This window comes from Sprattus sprattus, assembly GCF_963457725.1.
Source record: "Sprattus sprattus genome assembly, chromosome: 6".
Taxonomy (NCBI): domain Eukaryota; kingdom Metazoa; phylum Chordata; class Actinopteri; order Clupeiformes; family Clupeidae; genus Sprattus; species Sprattus sprattus.
This window is the reverse complement of record NC_137925.1, coordinates 19,171,546-19,191,750: the sequence shown is the minus strand read 5'-3', so window position 1 is coordinate 19,191,750 and position 20,205 is coordinate 19,171,546. Positions and strand designations below refer to the sequence as shown.

The 20,205-nt window shown below is 44.4% G+C and overlaps 3 protein-coding genes across 3 annotated transcripts; all 3 read left to right on the top strand.

The window, feature by feature from the left end:
• Positions 1-477: 477 nt before the first annotated feature.
• On the top strand, positions 478-11,324 carry sncb (synuclein, beta; the record flags this gene model as incomplete). Its single annotated transcript, XM_080840086.1, has 5 exons — positions 478-598; positions 3,962-3,991; positions 4,628-4,734; positions 8,780-8,866; positions 11,292-11,324. The coding sequence occupies 5 exons, from the start codon at positions 478-480 to the stop codon at positions 11,322-11,324; spliced, it is 378 nt and encodes a 125-aa protein (XP_080696212.1).
• Positions 11,325-12,672: 1,348 nt separating this feature from the next.
• Positions 12,673-14,214, top strand: adirf (adipogenesis regulatory factor; the record flags this gene model as incomplete). Its single annotated transcript, XM_080840093.1, has 3 exons — positions 12,673-12,751; positions 13,476-13,538; positions 14,111-14,214. The coding sequence occupies 3 exons, from the start codon at positions 12,673-12,675 to the stop codon at positions 14,212-14,214; spliced, it is 246 nt and encodes an 81-aa protein (XP_080696219.1).
• A 3,016-nt stretch (positions 14,215-17,230) lies between these two features.
• On the top strand, positions 17,231-19,834 carry gprin1 (G protein regulated inducer of neurite outgrowth 1; the record flags this gene model as incomplete). Its single annotated transcript, XM_080841469.1, has 1 exon — positions 17,231-19,834. One exon carries the CDS (start codon positions 17,231-17,233, stop codon positions 19,832-19,834), a length of 2,604 nt encoding a protein of 867 aa, XP_080697595.1.
• Between the last annotated feature and the right edge of the window lie 371 nt (positions 19,835-20,205).

The following is a 20,205-nucleotide window of genomic DNA, read 5'->3' as shown; positions in this document are numbered from 1 at the left end:
CATATTTGTTGCCTATTTCTTCTCCATCTTCCATTATCTCCACCATGTAATGCTCTTCCATTATGTCATTGAATACTGCCTTTTATGTGATACAGCCAGGTCTATTTGAAAGACACTTCTCGGGCATTGAGAGTAACGTTACATTAAGTAATAATTAATGAGCAGGTGCACAATTAACCGTTTCGAGGACATTGTGTTCCATTGCCCAATTGCGACTGGGAATTAATAGGGGACATTAAAAGACTAATATTTAGTGTAAACATAGTCACAAACGATTCTAGCTGGAGGCAAACGAGGCGTTCCATTCCCTCCTCCATTGTGTTGAAGTGCCAGGGGTAGTGAAGCCACTTTACTGACAGTTCGTGGCTTTTTGACTGGTCACATCTGAATAGGCTATACTGTGTGTAAGGTAAGCACGGTGATTAACATCGATTTATTCATTCATTCTTTTTTTCTTTGTGAAGCGACGGGGCCAAGATGGATGTTTTTATGAAGGGGCTTTCTAAAGCTAAAGAAGCTATGGACGTGGCCGCCGAGAAGACCAAGGAAGGAGCGGCTATGGCTGCCGAGAAGACCAAGGAAGGAGTCATGTTTGTGGGTAAGAGAAATACACGAGTCGTGTGCCTCATCAATTCCTTAAATGTATGCACATCACGGATATGCCTCGCGCCTGCCTCCGTGGGGGTGATGACGTCCAGGCATCCCTGCCACTGTTGGGGGAAGCTGTTGCCTTCTCCTTCATAACCACATAGCGCATCGCTATAGGATGGGGGACGTTTGTATATCTCATTGGCTATAAGAGGGGTGTGGTGATCTTTTTTCTCTCACGTAGACCGTGCATAGTGACTTTCACATGAGATAATATTATGCAATTATTTTATCACAGCTGTTGCGTATAGACAGTCACCTTGAAATCACCTGTTTTTCATGATAAGAGTAGTATATTAAGTTACTCATACAGATACTGATATTCAACACAGACGTGTAACATCAAGGGGACAACCTTGATTTGCGCTTGCAGTGTAACTACCGTCTTTGCTATACTTTGCCAATGTTCCGTCTATGCAGGTATATTAGGTCATAGGCCAGTTTTGCTCCCTGTAATTATCATTTAGGGTGAATTCTGGAGGAGCTTATTTGATTTCTGTTGGAAGCTTTTGAAACTGTTGCATTTACAATCTATGTGGTTTGTGAACAAAGGCACTCTTTTAGCCTTTCAACATGATGGAAAGGTGTTTAATGAAACACTGAAAAGACGTTTTAATTTGAGAATTTAGTTTTAAGCATAATGCATTCAAACATGTGAGTGTGCTGTATTCCTTGGCAGTAATGCTATGGGTGGTTACGCAGCGTTAGTTATTCAGAGACTCACATAGAGTTCAGATAGACATGTAGTCTGGAGATCATCCAACATCATTTTGATCCCTCGCTGGTGCTGGAAGGGAGCCTCACAGGCCACATGTCACAGAATTCCATGATCTCATAGAGTGTCTAATTCACCATGGTGACTGTAATGACAGAAGTCCCTTTACATTTAGCCTTTCAGCCTCAAAGTTATTTCTCCCTCATATTTCTTACAAAACTGTGGTAATGATGTGTGCTTCTGGCTTGTGATGTCAGCTGATAGTGTTAGGTCATTTGGTTGAGCATCTCCAAGAAGCCTGTATAGAGCAAAACCATAGTTTGTCTTAGAAAGAGCTATGTGGTTAAAAATCAAAAGGATCTCCACGGCAAGCAAATTCCCTGGCTTTGGACATTGTGCTGGGAGGGATGTTTATTTTGGTAACTTGATGTGTCTGTTTGTGTGGAGAAGGGGGTGTTGCATTTGCCTCTGAAGACGAGGGCAAAATAATCTACCGTGTCTTTTATGGCACATTTTGGTTAGAAGTCTTTTTTAATGTGAACCGGAATGCATGACTAGCTAAAAACAGCTTAATATGGATAAACAATTTGAGATGGAGCATGATATGAACACATGGCATGGATATGAAATCCATCAAATTCATCAATATGATATGTAGAACATCCTAAATATCGGACATAGATTAGCCAGTATATATATATTACCTAATTTGATACACTATATGAAAATTGTCTTCAAAATTTTAAGCACCTAGAAATTGTGAAGGATGAACTTAATTAGAGCACCAGTCGCAGACCATTGTTCCATTCAGTGAAGGCAGAGGAACTAATCAGTCTGATTTTGACCTGTAGACCTTTCTCCCTCTATGTTGAAAGAACGCCAAGTCTGTGGCAGGGTTCGGCAGCCACGCTCTGCTCAGCGACTACCAAGGCAATATATCTCAGGGCTGCCTTCTTAATCATTGCACTGCTGTGTCACAAACTGCCTGGTTGTGTTGCTTTAGTGTGGCTATTTCCCGTGTGAGGGTCATGCATGTCCTTTCTGGTGTTCCAAAGGGCTAGCTGAGAGAAAGAAAGAAAGAGAGAGAGAGAGAGAGAGAGAGAGAGAGGGAAAGAGAGAGAGGAAGAGAGAAAAAGAGAAAAGGCACGTCATCCCTATGTGTGCTCGCACGAGGGAATGCACAGTGGTGGTGGTGGTGCCCTAGAAAGCTACGCTTGATTCGCCCCGTGGGCTTGTGTGTGGAGGAGGGGTGAGAATGAGCTCATAGGCCTCCCCCTCACCTTTGACTGCCGCTGCATCCCGCCCACCGCCCACCCAGCCCAGCAGAGCGCAACCAAGGAGATGGCAAGACACCCCAACCCCACGGCAGCTGTGTTTTACAGCCCCCTACGCACGCACGCACACACGCTCACAATGCCTTTTCAGAGCTCACACTCAAATGGCCATGAAAGAAAGATCCCAGAACCATCCAGTGGTAAACAGAAAAGTCAAGCTGTAAGGATTAAAGGTCAGACCTTGAGTCCTCCGATTTCTGATTTCTTTTAGACAGATAGAAACAGTGTTGATTCTCAGGGTCCGCACTAAAATGCCTCTTTGCATTAAAGTGGTGAAAATGGAAACGTTGTCTTTGTGAGTAATTCATAAGGCGTACGTGTTAAATGAGGCGTGTTCCTCTTATCGTCAGTGGTATATCTGTGCTCCTCCTGTTTTGGGTGAGTGCACCAACAAGTGTCATGCGCCATGTTTATAACCAGTCTTGAGTAGGTCTTGAGAAAGGCAGAAATGTCTTGAGATCGAGGCATCAGTTGAAAGGGTAATGCCTCATTCACTAGAAAAGGCCATCCACTGACAGCTGAAAGTGGTGTGCTGATCCTCATCCGAGGCGAGAGTGAGCCGTCAGAGTGCCGTGTTTTTGTGACCTTGTTCGAGTGGGATTGCGGGGGTTTGATTTCAATGAGTGTAGTGTGTGTGTGTGTGTGTGTGTGTGTGTGTGTGTGTGTGTGTGTGTGTGTGTGAGAGAGGCTAGGTGTGCTCCCTCGACGAGCGGCACAGTTTAATCGCCGTTAAATGTCTGTTGTGACTGAGGGTGAAGTGCAAGGTGAGTGGCTGAAATGCTGAGGACAGAAGGAACCATTTCCTCAAGTACATAGAGACAGGAGAACAAAAAACAGAGCTCATCTTAGTTGCACTGTATATATATATTATACCGTATACCGTAAATCAGTGTGGATTTAGTTTAAATGCTCATAACACCAGGTATAAAAGATTATGGGAATTTAAATAAGAAGCTTGCAGAAATTAAATAGCCCTCAGTTGAGCAATTTCATGCAAGCTTCTATAGAATTTAAAAGAGCTTTTAAAAAGAATATGTGCTCTCAGTGCGGGATTCAATAAAATACTTTCAAGACATTAATAAAGAAATACTAGATCTTAAGTAATTAGGATCCAGACAGATTCAAATGCTGTTATTCTGCAATGAGTATGAACATCAGTAAACTTTCATAACTGTTAAAGTGTATTCATGATTTACTCTGTTTATATGAAAAATGTATCACTTTGTGATAGTTCTTATTCTTTTTTTTTCTTCTTTTCTTCTAGGGAGCAAGACCAAAGACAGTGTTGCAACAGGTAAGCTGACCTTCTTGGCAATTCGGTATTTAGTATTTGTGAAGATGTATTAATATATGATAGACCTCATCACCTCAGCAAACACATCAGCAAGTCAGTTACTGGTGCATACTGCGTGTGCTTTCCACCTCATCAATAATTTAATACGGCTAGACTCTGCCTGGCGGGTTAACCTAATCCACCAGAACAAATGCGCTGTTCCGTACGATAGTGTATATAATGTACATACAAATATATTTAACAATGTGTTGTTAACAACCATAGTAAAATATTAGTACAGGCTATCCTATACTGTTTATAAACTGTAATTTAGCCAAATCTAGTTAAATATTTGTAAAATGTAGACTGTAGTTGAGTGTGCTTGTTTGGTGTGTAAACTCTTTTAGTGTGTGTTAGACCAGTCTAGCAAATGGCCATCAAAGGCTATGGGCCGGTTTTGACACTATTGTTTGGCTAAGGAACGCCATTGCTAAACAAACAACCTCATACCATAGAAGAAGAAGTCATTTAAAATATGTGTGTGAGGATATGTTACACATTTAGCATAAAGCTGTAGAGGACCTAATGGTTCTGCTCATTATTAGCTACATAGCTACATTGGTCCAATTAAAGCTGAAAAATTCCTTTTGTTCACAGCTAAGGAGCAAGCCACGCAGCTCGGGGGCGCAGTAATGTCAGGTGCCGGGAACATTGCTGCAGCCACCGGTCTGGTGAAGAAAGATGAATTCCCCTCTGACTTGAACGTAGGTTCCGTTCTGAATCCCCCTTTCCTGACTAAAATTAGACACTGACATGCATGCCAAGTTATTTTTAAAGAGTTTTTTAGTTAGGAAGCTGTGTTCGAAAGCTGTTTTTTTTTGCACACAATAACTCACATTGTGTGCACCAGGGTTTTTCTTTTAAATTATTTTTTGGTCGAATGGGTCAGTTTTTAAGAAGCGATTACACAACCATCCAGTTACTGGTGTGAATCTCCACCAGATATCATCCCAGGGGTCCACGTGCTGCCTTGCCCTCTGAGCGCAGGTCTTGCATCACTGGCCCAGTGACAGGCAATGGGACAGCTGGTCCCAGAGGGACTATCATCACAGCCTCTAACCTTCCCCTGTGTTATGTTTGCCCCTATCCCCTGCAACCTTGCACAATGTCACTGGGCCCAGCACTAAGCAATTACAAGGCACCAGAGCATAGGGTTTTCTCTGCTCACTAGGACTTTAGCAAAGACACATTGTCATGGAAATCAGGTGTCATGGAAATTGGTGGCTGTAGATAGTTATTGAATTGCCCACATAGCCCCTTGCTGACACACATAGAGGTCTTGCATGTACTACAGGCATACAACACACACACTCATACAAATAGACACAACACTCCACACATAGAAGTGCAAAACCCTACATTGTTGCATTACTGTACAAAGAAGCAACCCCCGTCCCTTTCCTACATTGTGAGACTCACCACAAATGACCACCATTTGTCTTTGTCTGTTGCACATTTGAGATGATGCATATCTGGAGGAAATGGATGTGTACAGATTGTTTATGACTCCTTTCCACTTTAACTCACACTCACTCACTCCAACGTCCTCTGGAATGACTCATCAGTAGTATGCAAAGGGTGCCTATGTCTTTGGAGACTTCACTATATCTATGGCCCTTTGCCATAGGCATAAGCCTAAGCATTTCATCAAAATATATTGGGCAACATCACCACTACAACAAGTGGGGCACTTATTGTCCCTTCTCCTTCTCTTCTGGAGAGACTAATAAGGGAAAAGGGAACACAAGGTTCGGTGTCTTAGATGTGTGCCAGCCTTATTGATCTGCTGTGGGGTGATGCAGCTATCTCAGAGTTGAGATGGGAACACAACCTGGAAAGTCACTTTGGAAAAAACAAGAACCAAAAAAATAAATCAAACAAAACAAGAGTTTTGGGTGGTAGCTCTCAGAAATTCTCATTCTTACCCTAAACAAAAGTACAACTTGTAACAGCACAGATGTAGGTAAAAAGTATAAGTAAATTAAGCCAAAGGATAAATGACACCTACGCTTAATTAAGATAAGTGCAACAGAAAATGGTGTCAGAGCTGTAACCCAGAAGTCTCCCCAACCACTGTTGTTGTTCTCTTTTTTGGGTATCTGTGGGAGGGCTCAGAAATCCTCATTCATCCGCAGACGCATGCTAATTCAATTGAGTGTAATTCACAGGGTTTATTACACACCTGAGATGCTGAGGGGAAAAACCTGTCATATTTGCAGCACTGCCCAAGGCACAGTGGTTGGCACAGGTTTACGCATGGTCTGGTCATTTGTCAAATTAGTGAAATATTGGGCGAGGATTTTAGATTTTATTAATGGAATCACTCCAGTTAAACTCCAATTAGATGCCAGATTTATCCTGTTAGGACATGACTCAATATTACAACTCAAACACGATATAAACCCAAGATTGATTATGATGGTCCACCAGCCAGAAAACGTTTAAACGGCTCCACGGAAATCAGCTGAAGCTCTAAAGTTAGCCGTGTGGTTCAGAAAAATGTAATCGTATGGACCTCTTGAGAGCATGATGGTTAATTCAATAAAGAAGCCATCTGTTTGTAATAAGCACAGGGGAAAATTCATTGAGTTCATGAATGAGGTAGAAATGAGACTGGCCCGAGATGAGATGAGATGTCCATATAGCCGTCTGATCTCTGCTTAAGCTGCTGCTGACCACCCCTGCTCTGTGTCTGTGTCTATGTGGGTTGCTGTTTGGTAGCAGCTGTGTTTTTCACTGATGCCCATACTTTGATGCACTGCCTGGGTGGATGGTTGGGTCAGTAGCAGTAATTGGCAGGAACACATTGGCAGTGTTCCTACACAGAGGGGGGTTTTACTTTTAACATTTCAGTGTTCAACTTAGTCTCATTATATATAGATATGTAAATGTTTCATCAGGAAACATGTACAAAAGCAACTGCATCATTAAACGTTTTGGAAATGTGGTCACCCTCCATTTGAAGTAACCTTTAAATACAGTGCACTAAATCTGGATTGAGTAATTAAGCTTTTAATTCTCAGTGCTTCTCATGTAGATATTGTCACCTGTTAATAACCTTAAACCTAACCCTTACCCTAACCAAAAGTACATCTTGTTACAGCACAGACTTATGTTAGAAGTATAAATGAATTAAGCATTAAGTATATAATACCTAAGGTTACTTAAGAAAAATGTAACAGAAAATGCTGATAGAGCCGTAACGGCCCCCTTGTTGTTGTTATTGTTGTTGTTCTCTTTTGTTGCCTCAGTAATCTCATAACTCGCTTACACTGAGACTTAAGATAAGGAGCTTCCACTGGCTGCAGTTTTGTGGCTTTTACCCTCATAAGTGTTCAGCGTAAAACAGAAATGATGCATTTGCTGACCAGCTGTAATACTAGATGAAGGAGGTACCTTCAAAAAGAAGAGGAATAACAAACTTTTTTAATTGTACATGTGGCTTATTCTCTTTAGGCTGTCATCTTGCCGGCCCAAACCTATGGTGGCATGAACATTTTAACATCTATACCTATACTCTCAAAGCCACCAGTTACCAAGCCCAGTGCTAGCATCATGTAATGACTCGAACCGCTGTGAGTTCTGTTACAATGCCGTGGGATTAGGTCCTATTCCAGCATGGCCTAATTGCCACGATTAGCCAAGTTTAAAAATAAAACCTGCCGTAAGCCTTTAGCTTGGTTCACATTCTAGGTAACCGGGCCCCCCTCTTCTCTCCTGTCTCAGCCGTACGGGCACAAAAGAGGAAACCGAAACCAAGACGAGGTGTCCTCATTTTAGGGATCTCTTGCCTTTCAGTGTTTCATCCATTATCTTTGTAACTGTGAGCAAACATAGATAAGTATCCGGATCACATGATAAGAAACAGTGCTAGACAGACAAGTGGCAACTTGGAGTATTTCTCTTAAAGTTCTTTTGCCCGAAGCACTGGGTAGAAAATGGTGATTCAACGTGTGGTTGTTGGGTTTCAATGCCATTATCATCCACTGTGTGTGTGTGTGTGTGTGTGTGTGTGTGTGTGTGTGTGTGTGTGTGTGTGTGTGTGTGTGTGTGCCTGCTTGTAGGTTTATGTATTTGTGAATGCTTTTGTGTCCTTGCTCTGAGTGAGTGCATTTGTAAGAGGTTGCATTCACTGCCTGTGTGTCTCTCACTCTACATTGCACATCTCTCTCAATCTTTCTCTCTCTCGCTCTCTCTTCCCCCCCCTCTCTCTCTCTCTCCCCCTCCCTCTCTCTTTCCAGTGCTCTCTATCTCTCTCTCTTCCTCCCTCTCTCTCTATCTCATGTGTGTGCATGTGGGTGTGTTCCATATCTCTGTGTATGTGCACGAGTGGACGGTATCTGCAGGTCTCATATAGTGAATCACATGAACCCTATAGTGAATGGTGTGGCTAAGCGCTCTCCTGCAGGTCTCATATAGTGAATCACATGAACCCTATAGTGAATGGTGTGGCTGACTGCTCTCCTGCAGGTCTCATATAGTGAATCACATGAACCCTATAGTGAATGGTGTGGCTGACTGCTCTCCTGCAGGTCTCATATAGTGAATCACATGAACCCTATAGTGAATGGTGTGGCTGACTGCTCTCCTGCAGGTCTCATATAGTGAATCACATGAACCCTATAGTGCTATAATGAATGGTGTGGCTGAGCGCTCTCCTGCAGGTCACATATAGTGAATCACATGAACCCTATAGTGCTATAATGAATGGTGTGGCTGAGCGCTCTCCTCTGTCTCTTTCTCTCCCAGCCGGAGTTTGGTCAGGAGGCCACAGAGGAGCCAGCGGGTGAGCAGCTCATGGAGCCTGAGGGAGAGACATACGACCAGACTCAACAGGTGAGGTCAACCTCCATTACCACACACACACACACACACACACCCACACACACACACACACACACACACACACACACACACACACACGCACACACACACACACACACTTGAGTATGCCTTTATACAAACATACGTTTCAGAGCCTTTCAGTGGTTATTTCTGCTTGCGTTGAGGACTTGCACACTAAATCAAATCTATCACAATATCTAGAATTAATAAGCAGGAAAACTGTGGTCTACATGCCCTCCCGCACATATTATTTAGAATGAACACTGCCACTGTAAAGACAATTACCAAATGGCAAAAACACAAAATCCATGAAGACATTTCTGCAGTGCCAAAAATACTGCAGTATCAGTATGACAGCATGGGAGGAAGATGGCCCTGAACAGTGGCAATGAATATACACTGTTTACTCGATATAGCCCAGGTCACCACCATGATGAAAAAACCTTTCATTTAAAAAGTATGATTGTACGGTTATCTGCACGTTATTTATTCCCCCCTCTACGCTGTGTCTCTGGTAATTACCTCATAAGCAAGCCTCGTCTGGCTGTAGGGGTGTGGTGATGGTGACACTGTCAGGGCAGTGTGGGGAGGTGCAGAGCAGCCTCTCCCTCCCTGCCTCTCCGTGTCTCTCTGTCAACATGGATTCTTCGGTGTCTGGCGACTGACTACTGGTCGATTGGTATTAACAGCAAGCTGGCCTCGTCAGGCGTGTGACATGTGAGAGATGTCTTCCACTCTCTCCCCCCTTCTGTCTCGCTCTCTCTCCCTCTGTCTCTCTCTCCCCCTTCTCTCTCTTTCTCTTTCTCTCTCTCTCTCTCCCCCCTTCTCTCTCTGTCTTTCTCTTTCTCTCTCCCTCTCTCTCTCTCCCTCTGTCTCTCTCCCCCTTCTCTCTCTTTCTCTTTCTCTCTCTCTCTCCCTCTGTCTCTCTCTCTCTCCCTCTGTCTCTCTCTCCCCCTTCTCTCTCTCTTTCTCTTTCTCTCTCTCTCTTTCCCTCTGTCTCTCTCTCTCCCCCCTTTTCTCTCTCTTTCTCTCTCCCTCTGTCTCTCTCCCCCCCTTCTCTCTCTCTTTCTCTTTCTCTCTCTCTCTCTCTCACTCTCCCTTCTGCCATTTCTTTGAGTGACCCTGAGGGAAGGAGGCAAGACGCAGCTGTAATGAAAGGACATTCTGTGGCTGGGTCGTGATGATCTGGGTGGCTTGCTGGTTGACTGATCTTGGGGGGTTGATTGTCACTGCCCTCTGCTGGGCACATGAGACACTGACATGATTAGTGGCTTTGAGGCAGATTGATGGTCGACTGATAAACGTTCAAGATATTACGCAAGAAATATTGCTGCAATTAAATATCAGGATGCATATTTATAAGCCAGATTTATGAGATGATAAATGTTACATGGCAACAATAATTTCCACGAAGGCCAATCTATTCATAAATTAGTCATGACAGAATTGAACATTTCTTATGGGTTACTTATGGGATGCCCAATTCTCTTGCTGTCTCCTGGTCGTCTCCTCAGTCTCCAGCTAAATGTTTTCTCAGACATTCAGTCCAAATGATCTTTGGATGAAAGCATGTAATGCCCAACTGTAGACAATAAATCACGTGCAGATAACCCTACAATCACACTTTTTAAATGAAAGGTTTTTTCATCATGGTGGTGTTCTGGGCTTTATCGAGTAAACAGTGTATATTCATTGCCACTGTTCAGGCCATCTCCCTCCCATGCTGTCAAATCACAAAAGAGTAAGATTTTAGCATATAAAGAACAACTAATCCTCTATTTCATGAGCTTTAGTTTGAAGATGAATAATGTACCATTTGTGGCCTAATCAGGTTTCTTTGTCTCTGAATCAGTGTGTTTCTGAGTGTCTTCTATTTTCGCTTTTATTCTATGATACAATACTTATTAGCACAGCTGCGCTATTGTTTGGTTGGTAAGCATCTCCTCAAACAATACATCTTTGCCAGCAGCAGTATTGCCAGTATGCTAAATATGCCTGATGGAAATTAGCTCAGATGTCCATGATGTCTGCTGTGTTCTGAATATCTTATGAACATGTCAAAATGAAAGGCATTGGCGTTTTTGATAGAGCTAATCCACACGTGGGTTGTCCAGGTGCATATGGCCTGGAGAGCTGAAGCTGCAGCAGAATCAAAGATATCACCACACACTTGGAGTCAAATGCAGTTATTGATTTGAATAAAGAGACCAATGTGACGGTGACCATGCGTCTTCGTCCAAATCATTACAAAGACATCTAGCATGTGAGATACACAGCTGAACTCAAGTCACGTTATGAAGTAAAGTACTGCCTGATGAGACGAGAGAGAAAAAGGTCAAACCCAAAGTATACTGCTTGCATAGAGTGGTTAAGTGGTTATCAGTTCTAAACTCTGTTATTCTCTGTTCATTTCCAGGAGCAGACCCAGGACTATGAGCCTGAGGCGTAAGCCTACCATCCCAGCGTCCAGCCAGCAGCACAATAAAGGTTTATATCAATACCAAGGACAAATGCTGACCCCATCACAATAACCCTGGTTGCAAAAAAAACCCGCTAAAAATCTGCAAGCAAAACACCCACACAAAAAAAATCAAACATTCCTGCCGAGAGATAAAAAAAAGTTCTTCCTAACAGAAAATACTTTTATTATGATCTATTGTTAATGTCATGGTATTACTGTAATGTGCTGGGTGTAGTTTTATTATCAACATGGGCAGCTCGGCCTCGTTCCCTTGAATCCCTCCCAAGGAAATGAGATCCGCAGCCCATTTGTGAATCTTTGTACCTGTGTATCTGTATTTATATATTTGTGCAATAGATTATTTGATCTTCCAATACACATATTGGGGGAGAAAAGAATCTTTGGGTAAATTAATACAAAAGCAACAATATTCTATAGCTGTGTACAACGCCTGTTTGTGGGTTCTCTTTTTTCATTTACTATTGAAGGAAGTTGTTGATTTTAATGTTTTTCAAGTAAGAGTTTTATACATTGTACCTTTATAGTTGCTTGTGATATCATTTCAGTGAGGTATCTGTCAGACCTGGGCAACTTCTCTATGTTTGTGCGTGCGTGTGTATGTGAGGTGTGTTTGTGAAATGGCGATTTAACAAGTCAAGTCTAAATGTGTCTTGAAATCTCAGTGGATGTCCGATCAATATGTGCTTTACAATGCTGGAAATGTTGATATAAAGGTTTCTGTGTCAAGCAAGACATGCAAATCCTCTGTAAATAAAAAAGGAAAAAATAAATAAAAAGTATTTGTTTTTCTTTCCTGCCATCCATCACCCACAGCAACATTAAGCTCTGACGTGCTGCTCTGCTCTGCTCTGCTTTGCTCTGTTCTGCTCCCAGCTGGATAAACTGTCTGACTGGCAGAGACGTGGACCTAACAGTTTTTGCCTCACAGTCAACTCTCTACCACAGGCACCCCTCTCAGCGGATGTCTGGGTGTTCCATCCTGAATGAAAGAAATGCTCTCCAAACTGCAGAGGCTTGCAGAATACGAGCCAGAACCTCGTCTCGGAGCTCCAGTCCTGGGCCCTCACCCTCACCCTCCATAGCTGGAATGCCAGCCTAATCTAGGTCCCTTTTTACTTGGGGTTTTGTGCGTGTAATTGGGCAGGAATGTGGCGGACGCGCACGGGCACTGTCCAGCAGCGGGCTGAAGGGGTATTAAACGGGCCCACGCCCACTTGCGTGCTTATTTGAGTCTCTGAGAGAGAAGGACAGAGCAACGGCGCGTGTGTTTGTGTATTTCTGAGACAGGAGACTGTGTGTGAGAGACCTCGAGAGCATGGCCTCCATCAAGAAGTCCTTTGAGGGGCTGAAGGGCAGCACTCAGTCTGCGGCCAAGGGGGTCACAGACACTGCAGGTAGGGCAGCTCTCTTCTGTAACACTCCTCGAGTTAAACACTGATCAATTGATCCATGATCATCAAACTGATCACGTTATAGCATGCTGGGGTGGTGTGTGTGTTACTCCTAGAAGCAGGCGTTGTTCTGTGATATTGGAAAAAAAAGATAATGCCATTGAAATGCAGCACTAATCCCAGTATTAGACTGAGAGAGATTTTTCTGATCAAGAAATAAGTTTTACTTTTAGTGCTCATCTATTTTGTTAATGCGATGCATCTGCCACTCAAGTGCACCATGAAGCTGCTCTAGAAAAAGTTCTGCCTAACCACACTATTATAAATCATTCTGATATATTTACAGTGATAAAAGAGTAACCTAATGAGAATAATCTGTTTAAACTTTGTCAGTATATATATCTAGTAGGTGCTATATAGTCTACATGGACGCTAAAAATGTAATTAATGGATGTGTTTAAGAACCATTCAAGTGACTGGCAAAATATATTCAAATTAATTAGCAATAGAGTGTGTACAAACAGTCTCAAGGGCAAACGAACATGAATAAGGAGAATTCTCCAACTGCGGTGCCAAATCTGCGTTTGGAGGAATAAAGAGAATCAAACCGAAGCCGGAGTGTGAGCGTGGTGGTATCAGTCTCGGTGTTGAGGACACACTGACCTCTGCTCCAGGATGTGTGTGTGTGCCAGTGTCAGCCATGCTGTCTCTCCCCATGTGATTACAGTGCAAGCAGCTCAAGATGCCGTGCACCAGGTGGCAGAGTCCTCCAAAGAAACCACCCACACAGGTAGCGCCAGCCACCTCAGACTTACGACCAGCGTGATGCCAATCTTAATGGAACGGGTTTAAATTATATGTACGAACATGTAAATCTATCGAAGTATGTATTTATATATATACAAACATGTAAATCTATTCAAGTATGTATTTATATATATACATATATATAATACATACTTCAATAGATTTACATGTTATATACATACAGTATATACATAAATATATAAACTTATATATATACAGTGTGACATTTAAATCATAAACAGTATGTCAAAAGATTTGTTTCATATAAAACTGGGTAAGCTTAAATGGGTGCACCAGCCTGCCTGGGTCCACTGATGTGCCCTTGCACTGTGGTGCCATTAACTAACTTGCTCAGATTGTTTTGGCAGTAAATGTCACTGTAGATTTACTTTGCTACTGCCATGTAGGCTTCTGCTGTCTAATTGGGGTTGTGTTGGCAAATATTATCTCTCTAGATATTGTTCCCATGATATGATTTTTATGATTTTCTATCACCAACTGAACTACCTGGTCCACACCCTGAGCTCTCCCCCTTTGTCATGTGCCCTCCCATAGCTGCCGAAGAGGTCTCCCGGCAAACACAAACCACCATCGGCAGCGCCGCTGACAAGGCCTCTGACACCATCAAGGAGTTTGGGCAGAAACTAGGGACCAAATGAACTGTCTCTCTCAGACACACACAAACACACACCCACACACAAACACACACACACACACACACACACACACACACACACACACACACACACACACACACACACACACAAACACACACACACACACACACTAACACAGACACACACGCATGCACACACTCAGCATGCAGTGATGACTCAGATTGAGCAATTCAGAAAAAAAAGAAAATGTAGAGCTCACTGTTTTGTTTCACAGTCATTGATAAACCCTATGGTAATTGAAGAGGAGCCTGAGTGTGCCATTCTTCTCATGATATCAGAGAGGAGCGATTCAGCGCTTTGGCACACAACATTCCAGTCAATACTGATCTCTTTACGATATCACGTATTTAACCTTTGTCTGTTTTATTATTAGGAGCATTTTTATGATTTTCATAAAAGTAATAAAGAATGTAAGTGTTCTCACAAAGAGGTTCTTCAATGAGAAAGTAATGGAGCTCTCTGTAGACCTGAATCTTTGATAAAGGTTACAAAACCTTTCTGCCCTCTGTGTATTGTGAAAACTCCCTTCTATCATCAAACAGCAACTTGGTTTCTCACACATGAAAGCTTCCATAACCAATATCTAGTATATTTTGCAAAAGGGGCAATGATATGGTGATACAGTTCAGGCATGTGAATGCTATGGATGTTGGTTGCTGTCCGTGGTCCTGTAGTTTTGCCTGTAGTTCTGGCACCATGCTGTGCACTCATAATGGACACTGTTGCATTGTGGGTGGAACATCCTCTCAAGTTTAAAAAAAAAAATATCCAGCCCTGCTTCCCTGAGAGGCTTGGGGGCAAATACAACACTAAATATGGATGACACATAATATGGCAACAGGCAAATCAAGCTCACAACAGACATTATTTATTCTATTATGATATCATTTTAAAACATCATGGTTTAATGGTCATCGGTTTTACTATAAGTATGTGCAGCAGGTGTTGGCAATACATCCATGCATACAATTGCAATCAAATCTATCCAAGAGGAGTAACTGTAGAATATACAATTTCAATCCTGTTGAACTGGCACATAATGTATCAGTGAAGAGGGAAAAATGTAAAGCCTGTTCTATCACATCAAAGAACATGTCTGCACCAGTCGATCCTGGCTTTTTAACCTCTCATTATCACCATCCTCCCACATACCTTCCTCCTCCACCTCCTCCTCATCCTCCTCCTCCTCCTCCTCCATCATGCTGTCTTCCCAGGCAGTGGCAGGCAGCCCCCCTCTCGTTTCGCGTTGCAGTCACAGCTGTTTACCAGGCCTTTCAGTAGCAGACCTGCCTCCATCTAGGCGACCAACCGGTTGCTAGGAAACAGCTATCGGTGGGAGACTGTTATTGGCAAAAGCCCGGGAGTTGGTGAGCAGGAAAGCAATAGAACATGGAATCCCAGGGGCAGGCCGTGCCTCTCACAAATTTTGCAAGACAAATAAATAACCAAAAGGCCAACCTGAAGGGGCTCTTTGAAAAGTAAAAAATAACATAGAACAATTCAGCTTTCAAAGCCCTCTAGGTTTAGCCTGTTATCATGAAATGTGCATGACTGTTTCATGGCATGTGTATCTAGTTTTCCCTTCTCCTTTTCTGTCTGTCATTTGGACTGGATGCTGTGCGTCTAGCTCTGTGGCTCTGAGGTGGGCATGTAATTGGACTTGCAACATTATGAAATCAGGTCATGCTCATATCGACATTTCTTTTTCTTAGACCTCCACATCACCCATGATTACGATAGACAGGAATGCTGTTGACAGTATGCAATGATTAATTTTAATAGTGCATAGATGACTAATTTTAACCAAGCACTGTGTAACCTGTTGCCATCTAAACTACGTCATTATTGGTCCTCTCTCCCCAACCTCACAGCAAGCCCCCCCCTCCTCAGTGTGCCTCAAGTGCCTCACTTTACCCTTTGTCTCTCACAGATAAAGTGAATATTGTTTGTCATGAATTGCTCTACAGAAGAGGGAAAAAAGCTGTCCTACTATGAAGGCACGATATTAATCACCATAATTTGCAGCTGATTAAAGAGAGGGCGAGAGTGCGAGAGTTTTTTTCTTTTCGTTTCATCACCATGCATTTACAGCCAGGTTGAGGCTGGTTTCCAGGGCAACAGAAAATCAGAAGCTTTCAGTACTCTGAGCCACAGTAAAAGCCCAAGGACCTCCATCCAGGAAGATTCTTCTGGAAACTAATCCTTGTTTTGTCAAACGCGAGGGGGAAGAGAGATGAAGATGGAGCTGTGAGAAAAGGCATGCTTTTGGGTGCAGAATATGTAACACGTGGATCGTGTGAAGGTATGTAACATTTTAGGTACTCAATGTTCATCAGATTTCCCTGAGGGGTGCTGAATCTATGCTTGATAGTATGTGTGCTCGTTCAGTTGGTCATGATGAAATTCCCCATGCATTCAGCAGATCTCTGTTAAAGATGGATTTATATCATTTGTGGCTTAAGGTTCTGTTTTCATCAAAAGGAACTGTGTGAAACTCAGTGGAAGTGTGATTGCAATGCAAGTATCAACAGTTGGAAAAGTGTGCCGATATAAATTATTTGTACACAGCCATGCATGCATAATGAAATGAGCAACATTTGGATAAGAGTGTTCTGCTGTTCAGGCGTTACATCTTTGTTTAGGGTTGAAATGCTCTCCTTCAATTGAGTGTTTAATCAGATGCTGTTGTCTGAAGGCTATAAACACAGCTCTACTGGGAAATCTCCGAGCAATTGTGACAGTAGTAATGACCGTGTTCAAATAGTGTGGCTCCTTAATGATAGTGCAAAAATCAGTATCATTATAGCACTAAGCAAATCACAGTTTGAGATGGTTTTTTTTTTATTTATTTTTTGCAATGAAAAGAAGAGATGCTGTTTTCATTTCTTGCTTTGGAATTTTACAGTAGCTAGATTTGATCAGTTAAACGGTTTATTGTTCTTTCCAGGTGAATGATTTCTCTCCCTTCGACAACTGAAAGCCTCAGTGGTGCATTAACATGGGAAGCCTAAAGAACCCAGAGGAGGACCACCACTGCCACGACGTCTTAATGGAGAGCCCCATCCTAACCAACCACAGCCAGTGGCACGCTGACTCCAACTCCAACTCCAGCCCTGACCTCAACAGCGAGAGCGACGCAGCCAGCGACGGTCAGACTTCGCAGAGCACTCAGGGCACGGACACGGGAATGCCGATGGATCAACTGACCTCCCCCTCAGAGAGCTCAAAGGTGAGTGGCAGCAGCACCTCCCCCTCCTCCGAGGAGGAGGCTGACCAGGTGCGATCTGAGCACTCCCACGGGCTTGAGTCGTGCCAGTTTGATCCCGTGCCAAGTCTTAGAGAGCCCGCGTCAGAGGTGGACTTGAGCCCATCGCACGTGTCAGTAAACAGCGATGACCGACCTGATCAGCTGGGTGATGGTGACGATGATGGTGACATTATGTCAGGCCAGTGCGACCAATGGAGGGAGGGCAGCGGGGGAGAGAAGAGTTGTCCACCAATCAGGCGGGACGTCAGTCAAGAGATTACCATACTGGTGACCAGCTATGACAACTGTGTTGAAGACGAGGAAGAGGAGCCGAAGGAGGATGACGTTGGGGAGGCAGAAAACGAGACAGGTGGGGAGCCTGAGAGGTCGAACTCACCGAACAACATCGAGGAGGAAGAGCCGAGAGCCTCAAACCAAGAAGTGGTAGCCACAGGAGGCTGCGAGGGGGCTGGGGAGGGCTTCATTGTAGTGGCGAGCCTCACATCAACAAGTGAAGTGGAGAGGCCCCAAATAGTGGGCTCTAGCTCCATGGAAACTGGCAGAGACGGTGTGTCTGATGTCCAGTATGAACAGGCTGAGGTGCACTGTGGTAGCAAAGAGTCTACTGATCCCTTTAACAGCAAGAGTTCAGGTTGTTTACAGAAAGCCCCGTCTGAGGTTCAACAGCCCACGGAGGCAAACAGCCCACTCAAGGGTGATCTGAACACAGACCCCAGCAATCAATGTTCTGAAAAGTCCATTCACACAGATGCTAAGCCCACTGTCTCTGGTAATGCCACTAAGAATAAAGATGTGGGGCCACTGTCTAGCACAAACAACACCCAGAGCAGTGAATCGACGGAACGCCTCCAGAAAGTCAAGACGCTGGATCTCTCCAGTGGCGGGTTTAGTTCGCCTCTCAGCAAGACGGAGCAGATGCCGTCCAGTCTGGAGGTGGCGTGCCACTCGGTGGCCACCAGTCCCATGACTCCACCTGAGGGCTCTGCTGCATTTCTTTTCCCATACTCCTCAGCCAAAACAGGCATAGTCTGTGCCAACACTGCAGAGAACAAGGAGTTCAAATCAGTGGCAACTGCCCCGATGAGTCCCCAGAACTTAACTGCCCCAGAGGCCATACCCGACGCCCACACAGCTGGGGTGGAGATGCGATCAGTGGCAACTGCCCCTATGACTCCCCAAAACTTAACTGCCCCAGAACCCTTCCCGGAGGCTGGCACAGCTGGGGTAATGATGCGATCAGTGGCAACTGCCCCTATGAGCCCCCAGAACTTAAATGCCCCAGAGGCCATACCCGATGCCCACACAGCTGGGGTGGAGATGCGATCAGTGGCAACTGCCCCTATGACTCCCCAAAACTTAACTGCCCCAGAATCCTTCCCGGAGGCTGGCACAGCTGGGGTAATGATGCGATCAGTGGCAACTGCCCCTATGAGCCCCCAGAACTTAACTGCCCCAGAGGCCATACCCGATGCCCACACAGCTGGGGTGGAGATGCGATCAGTGGCAACTGCCCCTATGACTCCCCAAAACTTAACTGCCCCAGAATCCTTCTCGGAGGCTGACACAGCTGGGGTAATGATGCGATCAGTGGCAACTGCCCCTATGAGCCCCCAGAACTTCACTGCCCCAGAGGCCATCCCCGATGCATGTAAGGTTGGGAGTGTGAAGACACGTGTGAGCTTGGAGGTCATGTGTCACTCAGTGGCAACAAGTCCTATGACACCACAGGAAGGTTCTGCAGTCTTCCTCTTCCCATCCTCACAACATGTGGAGTTAAGATCAGTGGCAACTGCCCCCATGAGTCCTCAAGGCTTAACTGCCCCGGAGGCAATCCCAGAGGCTTGCACAGCTGGTGCGGAACAGACCGCCCCAGAATTCCTCCCCGAGCCCCGGGAGTTGGAGGCAGATGGAGGCCCTCAGGAACCTCCTGAACCCCTGCAGGATGTATGCTGGGATGAGAAGGGCATGACGTGGGACGTGTACGGGGCGGTGGTGGAGGTGATGGTGCTGGGGACGGCCATTCAAAAGCACCTGGAGAAGCAGGTGCAGAAGCACCACAAGCAGCTATCCTCTGGCACCGCCTCCCCCACCCAATCACAAACCCAGACACAGACCCAAAACGAGTCTGTGGCCGAGGCCCAGAGTCCCGCAGATGGGGCCTCCACACCCGCCACAGGCCTGACCCCCGCCGGCTCCCAGAAGAGTCTGAACCAGAAAGAGAAGAATGATGCCGTGAAAAGGAACGGGCGGCGTAAGAACCCCCTGAGGGTCCGTTTCCGCCGATTCAAGTGGCCTAGCTGCTGTTCCTGCTCACGGCCAGAGGAGGTGCTGTGAATAAGAGGTCAGGCTTCACCAAATCTGTGCCCCGTTTAATGCCACACAACCACACTGCTCTTGACCATTTAGAACTATGTGTCTTAGCAAACTACATGTTAATACAGCTTTCTGACACCATTTTATTGATTCTGTCTAGAACCAGAATAACATGTCTGTCATTTCAAAAGAAGCTAGAATTTCACATTGCTTCATATTTTTTGTCTTTGGATTAGATTTGAAACTGAGAGACAGAGACGAAACCAATCAAATCAATGAGCAACCCAAGAGCAAAGAATGTCCTATTTCATACGTGTGGAAAACAGGACGTTCTCAAAACTTACAATAGAAATATCTTGCTCATGTTGTTAGCTCAATGTGAATCAAGTAAG